The 12268-nt window shown below is 39.2% G+C and overlaps 1 protein-coding gene and 1 pseudogene across 1 annotated transcript in view; both read right to left on the reverse strand.

Moving 5' to 3' along the window:
- The window catches only part of LOC110541504 (broad substrate specificity ATP-binding cassette transporter ABCG2-like), a 58706-nt gene that overhangs the window by 27646 nt on the left and 18792 nt on the right, over window positions 1–12268 (reverse strand). The window contains 5 exon segments of the mRNA XM_060373924.1: window positions 4317–4430; window positions 4432–4577; window positions 6456–6560; window positions 7365–7516; window positions 9683–9840. Of these exon segments, the coding sequence (XP_060229907.1) occupies window positions 4317–4430; window positions 4432–4577; window positions 6456–6560; window positions 7365–7516; window positions 9683–9840 (675 nt within the window).
- LOC110541502 (peptidyl-prolyl cis-trans isomerase A-like) lies at window positions 2–4305 on the reverse strand (annotated as a pseudogene).

Genomic DNA, 12268 nt, shown 5'->3' on the forward strand with positions numbered 1-12268 from the left:
CAAAAAGAAAATAAAAGAATTTCCAAATGTTTGCATAGCACTTACCATTTTAACTGTACAAAATCAGACACATGTACAAAATCAGACCTCAGAAGCACTGAGACACTGGGTTATATTGGGGTTCCTGGGAAAGTATGAATCGGTATATGTTATTAGGCTGCTTTCTAGATTAAGCGGAATATCAAAGGATTTCCTGCCAGTGAGCTGACAGTTCAGCAAAGCAGATCTTAAGATCTCTTCCCTGCTCCACCAGTCGCCACCAGTGAAGTCCCAGCTGAGATGAGGACCCATGCATGCTACATAGGGTAACCACAGAGGTTGCTTGGGGAAAAGGAAAACAAAAACAACAAACAAACAAAAACAACAAAGCCCAACTGCCTAAGAGTTTTGAACTGAAACGAAGTAAACTTTCATGCCAAAGAACAAAAAGTTTCACACAAGAGGTTCAAGTGAAAACAGGATGTCTTTTAATTTGAAGATAAAAGAAATGTAAGCACACAGATTCTAACAATGGAACTTTGCATGTAAGGAAGGAAGAGTGAACTGGGCCTCACCTAGGCAACCTCTGGAGAGTCTGTGCCTGCCGGGAATGTGCAGTGTCTCCCAACAAAACACTTCATCGTGCTTTTAGCAGGGTACCGAAATACTTACCTTATCTGTTTCATTTCACTCTCTGTCAACTTTAGCAAGCTAGGGCTGTGGACAACACACACACCTGAGTTGCTAATTCCTCTACATCCTTACTTACATACCCATCTTCACCTAACCAGTCTGTGCAGAATGTTCTCAAGGAGATGTACCAGCATCACCCTGGGGAAAAATTCCTTCAAGTAGCAAGGGGTTAAGTATTATATAATGATATGACTTATCTGAAGGATTCTATTTATTGATATATTATCCCAGATAACTTTTAAAATGTAAGAAATGTTCATCTAAAGAAAACAAAATATTCATTTATATACTTTGAGTTCCAAAGCTCAAAAAACTCTTACTACTTTAACAGTATCAAAATATAAACTACAGCATGAAAAGAACTAAAACTAGTTATAAGCATACATTTAATGTTCTATATAGTTAAATTGATAATGCACATTTGTGTGTATGAAAACATCCAGCTCTTCTGGTTCAAAACGTGAAGTATGTGCTTGTGTGTGTGTCTGTGTCTGTGTGTGTATAAGCCTGAATTACATGTGGCTGTGATTTCTCTGATGAGGGTCATAGGAATGAAGATTAGTCCTCTGCAAGAGAAGCCTGTGCTTTTAACTGCTGAGCTATCTCTCCAGCCTGACATAAAGTAGTTTGTGAAAAAAGTAGGTTTTTTTTTCTGAACACCATTTTCAGAAAAACAAACAAACAAACAAACAAAAAGACAAGGTAAAGTATTCAGGAGATAATTACAAATTTCTTTGCTATTAAGATAGTTGTTTAGGAGGCAGAAAACCCATTCCCTTGTCATGTTCTTATAACTCTTCTACTTTTATGAGCAGGCTAAGCTTATAATATAAACTCTGACACCTCTGTGAAAATGTAGTTTGGACATATAGGTCTTATCTTCTGATAGAAGTACTCACTATTCCAAACTAAACATTTTGCAATGTTTATTTTGCATTTTAACTCGAAATACTCACACTGCATGTATTATACTTAGGATGTTTCATAAACGATTCCAGGTTCTAAAACCAATTTTAGTCATCTTTGAAACATACTGCCAAGATGACCAATGATTGATTCTGCCAATCTTTGACTAGGTGTACCTTTTTTCTTGTTTACTTTTTATTCATAATCATAAATTTAACTCTGCAATATAACTAGACTTGGAGGGGAATGAGGAAAACATGGAACTGAAAGAACTTCAGTGAGAGCAGAAATCACAGCATACTTCAAGCAAATGGGATAGGAGCACACTTCTGAGCTACAGAAGGAATGGAATGGTCTGGTGGGCAAGATGGCTGCAAGTCAAAAGACTTAGAGTTGTCCACAGTCGGAAATTGTCATCTTGTTGTTGGTCTTGCTATTCCTAGACCCAAAACACTCCATGGCTTCCACAATGTTCATGCCTTCTTTCACCTTCCCAAAAATCACATCCTTGTCATTCAGCCACTCAGTGTTTTTTTATCTTGGCAGTGCAGATAAAAAACTGGGAACTGAGCCTGACACAGAGGGCCTCTGAAAGACTCTACCCTGCAGGGTATCAAAACATATGCTGAGACTCATAGCCAAACTTTGAGCAAAGTACAGGGAATCTTATGAAAGAAGGCAGAGATAGAAAGACCTGGAGAGGACAGGAGCTCCACAAGGAGAGCAACAGAACTAAAAAATCTGGACACAGGGGTCTTTTGTGAGACTGATACTCCAAACAAGGACCATTCATGGAGATAACCTAGAACCCCTGCACAGATGTAGCCTGTGGCAGCTCAGTGCCCAAGAGGGTTCCCTACAAATGGGAACAGGGACTGTCTCTGACATGAACTCATGAGTTGGCTCTTTGATTACCTCCCCCTGAGGGGGGAGCAGCCTTACCAGGCCACAGAGGAAGACAATGAAGCCAGTCCTGATGAGACCTAATAGACTAGGGTCAGATGGGAGGGGAGGAGGACCTCCCCTATCAGATTGGACTTGGGGAGAGGCATAGGAGAAGAGGGAGAGTGGGATTGGGAGGGGGTGAGGGAGGGGCTACAGCTAGGATACAAAGTGAATAAACCGTAATTAATAACAATTATATTAAATTTAAAAAACTGGGAACCATTTGCGTTTCGTCCAGCATTTGCCATGGACCTATATGCTTCAGGATAAAGTTCTCATCCTCAAATTTCTCCCCATAGATGGATCTGCTGCTAGTGCCATTATGGCGTGTGAAGTCACCACCCTGGCACATGAATCCTGGAATAATTCTGTGAAATGTAGAACCCTTATATCCAAATCCTTTCTCTCCATATTCAGAGCATGAAAGTTTTCTGCTGACTTTGGAACTATGTCTGCAAGCAGCTTGAGGGATAAATGGCCCAAGGGTTGGCCATTGGCCTCGATGGGGTTGACCATGGCTGCAGCAATAGGCAACAGGAGACAGTGGTGTCTGCTGACTAGGTGTACCTTTTATGGTAGCTACTCTGCTTTGCCAACTTGACCCAGTGGGAAGATAAAACCTCCATTGAGAAACCGCCTCCATCAGAGTGCCTTGTGGACATGTCTGAGGGGCATTTTCTCTATTGCTAACTTACATAGGATGGATCATCCCACTGCCTGCAATGATCTTGGGCAAGTGAGCCTGAGCTATACAAGAAATCCAGGGGAGACAAGTCAGTAAGCTGTGGTCTTCCATGGTCTCTGCTTCAGTACCCCTATAATGGATGGTAGGCTATATCCCTTCCTCCTTAACGTTGCATTTGGCCAGTGTTTCATCACAGCAAACATAAAGGCAAACCTGGAGCAGCTATGCTAAGTCTTGTACAATGGAACAAAGGAGCCTATCTCTGAACTTTCTATATTTCTGTAGTTCCGAACAAAGGGGTTAAAAGAATAAATTCTTCAAAGATGTTATTGTATCTTTATTTAAATGTACTTATCCATTTTTTCAAAGTATATTCTGAGTGACTACAGTTAAAAATTATGAGTTCAAAGTCAGCTAATAATTTTACAGGAGACTAATCCATCTCGTCCAAATGGATTTGATCAAAAATATGTTAGGACATTAAATAGATTAAGTTTTTAAATACAGCTATCACGTTTATTCTAAGATCTTCCAAATACTACCACATTTAGTTATATGCCAAGTCTAAATTGTGTAAATCACTAATGAGTTCAAACCAAAGTTCAGCTATTGCAGACAAAAGATTTATCATGATAATATCATAAAACACTGTATCAAACGAATACTTACAGGAATAAAAAGCATACATTATATATAATGTATAATATATATAATATATAATATATTATATTATATTATATTATATTATATTATATTATATATATATTTATGTCACCACATGCAAAGGTCCATAAGCTGTGGCACAAACAACAAATAGGGTTAATTTTCCATTTATGTAAGCGCATGAACTAATAATGATTTTCACCAAATTTTACTACAGAGGGGAAAGAACCACAAAGTGAGTGTGGTTTACAATTTGAAACTGAAAGATCCGTATCTGTTAGTTGAGACACAGTGGAAACAACAGAAAACTAGAAGGATAAGTAGAAATAAAGTCCTTAAACAGATATAATAGTAGTAGAAGAAGGGAAGAATTAGAAAAGAAGAATCATAAACTAAGCTCCTTCTCCAGAATATTTCATATCATAACTGATATTAGCTGGGTTACCTGAGCTATAGAGGCTTGAGGATTCCCCAGCAAGTTTTTGAATGAATGCTTGGCAATCCATCTGAGCTGATGACAGAAGGACGTAGCATATACAGGCTCTTTGAAGGTATTGGCTATTGCACAAGACTTTCTTTTTCTGAGCTCCCAGAAGTTGATCTAATTCAGCTTTTGTTTCTCTGTAGATGGAGGAGTTGGCATAAAACTCAACTAAGTTCTCTATTATTGGCTTCTTTCTCCTGGAAGGTTCTTCAGTCTTGTTTGCTTTGGACAAATGTAGATAAAGAAATAAAATATTAACATTCAACAATTGACTTAAATAATTTTTCTATGATTCCATAATTCTATAATCCCTTAATTCTACATTTGTGTGTATTAAGAGTTATTTATTTATTTATTTATTTATTTGCTGGGCATGTGTCAGAATTCTGAGTTCTTGTGAGAACACTCCGAGAAAACAAGAGTCTTGAAACCTCAGTTTCTTCAAAATATGGACTTGTCCTTAGAAGGTGTTTTTGTGTTTCTCTCAGGTGTAGCAGATAGCAGTGAGTTTACTTCAAATTAGTCATTATTGCTTGCTGCTCAATGAAATGGTTATCCTATATTTTATAGGATAAGACATGCTTTTGCCTCATCCAGTTTGTCTTTGTGATTGTATACAGCTTGAACTCATGAAAACTTTATTCAGGTAACCTTTCTTAACCCTCAAAGCATAAATTGTCTGAAGCTTTGAATAAAATTGGCTATTGCACAAGACTTTAGTCTGTCTCATTTATTATTTTCCTTGGTCCCTCTATCTCTGGAATGGTGACAGGCATAGTGGCACATGACTTTAATACCAACATTCATCAGGCAGAAGCAAATGAATCTCTGAATCTGAGGGCACCTTGATCTACATAATGAGTTTAAGGCTAGCCAGGGCTATATAGTAAAACCCTCTTAAGTGAATAAACTTACTGGCTGTCATTGATTTACATAGCAGAAAAACAGCTAATTGATCTGTGCATGTCCCCATCTTGTAGATGCAGAAAACTCACTGACCTTTTCTATCAGTTTAGATCCTAATTATTCAAATAGATATTATATTGTACAGAGTTAGGATTCATTATTAAAAAGATCTGGCCTTTGACTTCAAGTACGCACATATGCCTAAAGTGCTATGTTTCTTGTTTTTGTTTGTTTTGAGATAGGATATCACTATGTAGCTCTGGAGGGCCTGAAACTTACTGTGTAGACCAGGCTGGCCTTGCACTCATAGATAGCTGCTAGCCTCTGCCTCTCAAGTGCTGAGATTAAAGGCATGAGCCATCATGTAGGCTTGTTTACAAAATACTTAGGATGGCTAATCTTGGTTGTCAACTTGACCCCATCTGGAATTAACTAAAACCCAAGTGGCTGAGTACACCTGTGAGGGATGATACTTGATTGACTCATTTGAGGTGGGAAGACCAAGCCTAAACATGGATCTTTTAAGGTGGGAAGATCCACCTTAAATTTAGGAGAATCCTTTTGGTAGCAGTGTATATAAGGACATGAAAGATGAAAGCTTTTGCTTCTTGTCCGCATGTCCTTACTATCCCTGGGAAGTTCACCTATCCTGCTGCTGAGGCATTCCTTCACGGGCATTAGAGCCTACTGCTTCAAAATTTCAACATACACAGAAGACCAGCTGAGATATCTAGCCTCATACTGAAAAGCTACTGGATTCTTGGACTTTCTGTCAGTAGATAGCCATTGTTGAAATCACACCCACCCACCCCCCACACACAAACACACAAACAAACACACACACACACACACACACACACACACCTATCAGTTCTGTCCTCTAGAGAACCCTGACTAACATAATACTATTTAACAAAACCACTTAAAATTGGAAACTTGATTTACAACTGACATTTTCAGAGAAATGCTCATTTACAAATTAAATAAAAAAACACCCATTGCACTTACAGACAACTATTATTAACTATTTTCATAACACTGAATTAACATGGATTTTAAAAGCATGTTTTTGTTTTGAGGCAAGGTCTCACTATGTAGCTCTGGCTGGCCTACAAAAGCATGTTTTAAGCCACACTACTGTGCTTTAATCAAATCAATTAGACACTAAGGTATGAATTCATAAGATTCACATACCTCCATGGTCTTCTTCCTCCCTATTTAATATGACAGCAGAAGAATCTCCATTGATGACATCAAGGAAGAAGTCTGCAGGGTTATTATAAGTCTCACAGTGGTAACCTACAAGAAAAGGCAATGCAAGGACACAATCCTGATGGTCTTGGAAAACAGAACTTACACTCAAAGGGTTGGGCAGGGAGGCTTGCGAAGACAGAGCCTAGCGAGTTCTCCTTCTTCTCACTCTCTTTTCCCTTCACTAATACATCCTTTTCTCTTATCTATTTAACAAATGTTTCAATAACTCAGAAGGAATTTCAGACACATGAGAATGTCTTGCATTGGTGTGTACATAAACCATGACCTGCAAAGGGCTCCTGATAGGTGCTGCTGCTGATGACTCTTCAGTCCAAGATCTAAATCCAGATCAAAAAAGAAAACGTCAACTCTCCTTGTGTGCTCTGATTTTAAGACTTGCCCGTCATTATTGCTCCTGCAGCTACTGAGTGGAGAGACTTCAGCTACTGAGTGGAAAACTGAAACACCAGGATCTGCTATATGATTAAGGAGACAACAATCCTAGGTCTTTCCAGAACTGTCCAACTGACCAAACTGCTAGATGAGAATCTACTCATAACCACTGAACCTTTAGAGAAAGGCCGCCATGACTGGGAGGCTGAAGCAGCACAGGCTCAGTCAATAGAGACACCTAGGCACAAAGGACACAACTATTCAAATAGCACAGGAAAGTTAAAGGCCTAAGCAAGCAAGTACAACATGAAGAAAAACACCAACACAAAACTGAGCAGAGGTTCTTTAGAACGGAGTAACCACATGAAGACTAAGCAGCACTCCTGTGGATCCTATGCTCTGTCCACAATTCTGTGAAGAAAGGACCTACACCACATGGGAAACAATCAACCATACATGCTGATGCAAAGTACTGCAAGGCCTCTTGTGCTGGCCCATGGAACACAAGTTTCCCGGAGGCCAACAAGGTGAGACTGTCAAACAACTTAAAGATGGAATAGCGAGGCTGATGAATGGAGAAGATGATTGTTCGACCCTGTTTCGACATCCTAGGTTACAAGAAGAAAAATAACAAGTCATTAACATTCTGATCCTCACATTTATTTTCCTGCTATGAAAACATCAGTCCCAATTTCAACTTGTTTTTCTCTTACACACATTATGAATCAGCTCATCCCAAGGTATCTGCTTGGTGCCTAGGAAAATGAAAAGTGATGCTTTTATGAGAACCTAGGGCAGTTAGGAGGATGGCAGTTTTGTAGATCAGTTGTAAATAAAGTGCTTAGCATGTGAGAGGCCTTGGACTTAATCCTTAGAAACAAACAAAATCCCAAGACAAATGATTCCAGACAGGATTTCTTAAGAAAGGAACAGCAGCAGAACTGAATCCACTAAAATGCTGACTGTCCAATGCAGCCACTGGGGTGGTTTTCACAGGTGCTGGGTCAGAGTCTCTAGGAGAATACTTGTGTGTGTGTGTGTGTGTGTGTGTGTGTGTGTGTGTATAAAAGAAAGGCCTTTATTAGGGTGAGGAAACACACAACTATACAGCAAGGCACATAAATAAAGGATGCTCTGCTTGGGACTTACAGAAGCTAAAGCCTGGTCTTCACTGAGAACAGGGAGTTTTAAAGAATGCTTAAGGAGACTGTTCACCAATTTAGAGTTGCTCAATTTGAGCAGAGGCAGGTGGTTCTCTGTGAGTTTGAGGCCAGGCTGGTCTACAGAGTGAATTCCAGGACAACCAGGGCTATACAAACCCTGTCTTGAAAACCAAAACAATCAAACAAACAAAGAAACAAACAAAACAAAAACCAACCAAGCTAGAGTATTTATCCAGAGGTAGGATATAGAATAGATGCATCTAGGAGTTCCTTGGACACCAAATTGAAAACGTAAATTAGTTCAGTGTGAAGTTTATCAAAGAGAATTCCCAGGGCCTCACAGGAATGATAGAATGTAGAAAAGACAGTCAAGGTAGAAAAACACATTGAACAAAGTATACTACAAGAAGGTCTACTCAGAAATCTATAGGTCAGTGTTCCTGAGCAAGCATCCCTATATGTACATGTGTGTAAGTATGTGTAAGTATGTGTGTGTGTGTGTGTGTGCATGTGTAGATATTAGATATGAGATGAATAAGCTAGGTAAAGGGAATACATCAAAAGTTATCGTACCCAACCTAGGTGTTCAACAACAGAAAAATGGGTAAACAAAGGGTCTTATAAGATTTGCCATTTTCAGGAAAGTAGATGTAACTAGAGAAAATTGTATTAGGGTAAAGCAGTCTAATAAAGACAAATATACTATGTCTTCTCTAATCTGGGGTTCCTAAACTGTATACACATGAATCATGCATGCTTACATGGCATAAAATTAGTAGTGCAACTGTTTAATAGACAAAGAGGCACAGGAGTGGAAATGGAAAATGGTGGGAGAGGGGAATGGAAAGGGTGTGCTTAACATGCAACACATATTTGTGTGAAAATATCCGTATGAAACACAGCACTTCGGTACAATAAATAGGTACAATAAAATTTAAAACTCAAAAGGAGGAAGAGAGACTGCAGCACAGAAACCCATGATGAGCATTCACTCAGGAACTGTAAGATCTGGAAGGCAGCAGGGAGCTACCAGGAAGAAGCAGAGCTGTGTGAGGCTTGATCCTCAGAGTGGGTCTGAGGACATTCATCAGAATGAGTACCTCCTCTGAGAGTCCCCACTGAAGACTCCCGGACTCCAGACCTACAGAAGCAAAATCTGCACGTTTACACATTTATCACTAAGTTTGCACAGCAGTGCCTGAAAAGGCAGATTGCAGTGGGGTTCTGTTGTAACCATACACTGTCTTCGCATCACCCGAAGGTAGCTGGGTTCTCTTGTCTATTTGATGTTCCCAGACTTATCAGGCATGTTCTATCTTAGGGCCACTGGCTTTTCCCTCCAAGCAGATTCTGTCACTAGATACAACCAAATCTCACTCCCAGGTCCCTTGTCCATGTCAAGATCCTCCTTGACCCTTTTGCTGTTTGACATAGCAACTTAGCCCTACCACAGACAGCCATTGTGACCTATGTTCTTATTTCATCATTCTTAATATCGCTTCTTTCCAAATTGTGTTGTTTACTTCCGAATCTCCTGCACAAAACATACCTCCCACATAGAAGTGAGCAGATAGTAAATAAATAAAAGATCAGTGCTCTTGTAGCATTTACCTTTTCAGGAGCAAAAGGACAGCATTTGCTGTGTTTGAGTCCAAACCAGTTGTGGGCTCATCCAGGAAGAGGATGGAAGGGTCAGTGATCAGCTCCATGCCGATGCTTGTCCTTTTTCTTTCTCCTCCAGAGACACCACGGATAAACTGAGTTCCAACCTAAAGCAAGTGTCATCTTTACCAACAAGAGTGATCACAGTTGCCATCATTGGGTAAATAAACCTGTCCACCCCTGACTGTCCCCAGAAGTTTCTTGAAAGCACATGTTCTACCTCTTGTCTCTTATGGAGATACTTTATTGTCTTCACTCTGGAGATTATTGGTTTACAAACAGCAAAATGCCCGGGAGAAGGCAGTTTCTTTTCTTTTTTCTTTTTCTTTTTTTTTTACCAGATAGGACACTAAGGCTCTGGTTAGAACTTCAGGTTGCCTGACCTGAATGAAATGAAGTCCATCCTTTAAACAGTTCATTTTCCCTCAGAAGCCATCCAATTTCTTCGCTGAGACAGTGTTTCTCAGCAACTTGGCTTGACTGTAGGAATCCCCTCCCTGAACCTGCCTCCCCAGGGCTAAGATAACAAGTGTGCACCACCATGTGAGGCACACGGGCTCTGGGGACTGAGGTCAGGTCCTCATGCTTGTAGGCAGGTTCCCACCTGAGCTATTCCTTCAGCTGGCGTACTTTGTTCTAAGGTAGTGAATGAATGAGAGCACTAAAAGATACAGCACAGTTTCAGCCTGAGACGGGCAATAAAGAGGAAAAGGGAACACTCTGGACATAATCTACTAATCATCCAGCACCTGAACCTGGCTCTCGCTTTCAGTGGTCAAAGTGGACGGATACAAGGGGAGAGGTCATATTCTACAACACTATTTTAAGTACTTTTCAGTCTCCAGGTTGATACTATCTATACAATAACTCACTGTAGAACTTACTCATCCTTTCAGACAAATCCAGGTGAGATAGTCCACAGTAAATCTGGCTGAATCTTTAAGCCCCACATTGTCATTGTGAGAGGGCAGTAGGAAGGGTTGGGAGAGGCAGAAAATAGTAAATGATTTGGAAAGCACTCAGCATCAAGGAGTTATAATCTAATGTTATTTATGACCTTTGACTGGGTCCTAAAAAATTGAATTAAAGAGACTTTTGAACACAATTTGGCAAAGTGAAAGAATATGATATATATTTTTTTAATTTTTTTCATTTTGAGAGCTGAAAATTGTATTGTGGTAGTGGGTAAATAGCCTCCTCTTTGTATTTATTTATTCATTTATTCAGTGCTAGTGATAAAATCTAGTGTTTTCCACATGTTAAGCACATGTTCTACTATTGAGCTATACCCACAGTATTGTGTCTTACCGTTACAGCTACATAATAATTATTGAGGGGTAAAGGACTATAAAGTTTTCTTTAAATATTCCAGTAATAAATAGCTGAAGAGACTGTGGCATATGATTTAACAACTGAGAAATCTATATGAATGGTATTAGCAATTATATCATTATTTTATCTAACAATTTTAATATTATAGAAAACAGACTCTTTCCCTGTGCTCGTTATGCTTAAAGTTTTATAAAAATATTTCAGGCCGGCACAGTGGTACATGCCTGTAATCCTCACACTCCTGGAGGCAGAAGCAGGTGGATCTCTGTGAGTTCAAAGCCAATCCCTTCTACAATGTGAGTCCAAGACAGCCAAGGCTACACAGAGAAACCCTGTCTCAAAAATATTTTAATAGTTTAGGTTATATTACTTCTGAGAAGTCAGTAAGTATCATCCTTTTATCCTCCTATAAATCCAACAATCAACACATAGCAATGACTGCTTAAAGGTAATATATATGTATATGTATGTGTATATATATATATGCCTACAATCCAATAATAAGCACTTCCCTCACATGAATGATGCCCAAGGAACAATAACCAGCACCATATATCCATATATATATACAAAAAAAGGAGAAAGAAAGGAAGAATAAGAGTCAAGAAAAACATCATTTTGGAAGACATAATCAATTGACTAATCATTGCCAAACAAAGAAAATAGAAAATAGTAATTCAGAAATAGAGTCAAATGGCATCATCCCAAGATTATTTTTCCAACCAAATACACAGCATATGAAAGACTGCTAGCAAGTTCCAAGAGAAGCAACAGTTTCCTATCACCATCATGCATTGCCTCTGAGGAAGAAAATAATTATGGGCAGAAGAGTTCAATTATAGTCATTGAATTTTCACCCAATGCCAAAATGTCTGCTCAGTCAAAACTACTGTACTAGTAATTTATAAAGTTCATCCACTATCTCATTTCCCTTTCCGGTCCAAATTAACACTCAAAAAGAAAAGCACCTTCTCATTATTAACCCTACCCTATCATGTAGGAGTCTAGAAACAAATACTGACAATGGATTTAAAACAAACAAACAAACAAACAAACAAACAAGCAGCAGCGCCAAGATGGCGACTAGCACGCACAGGTTCTGAGCTGTGGAATTGCTGAGCACCTCAGTTGGTGACTGGAAGTACTTCTGAAGCCAGGAAGGCAATGGTGAGACTTTCTAAATGAGAGGGAACATCTCATGAA

The sequence above is a fragment of the Meriones unguiculatus genome, chromosome 21 (genome assembly GCF_030254825.1).
Source record: "Meriones unguiculatus strain TT.TT164.6M chromosome 21, Bangor_MerUng_6.1, whole genome shotgun sequence".
Classification (NCBI taxonomy): Eukaryota; Metazoa; Chordata; class Mammalia; order Rodentia; family Muridae; genus Meriones; species Meriones unguiculatus.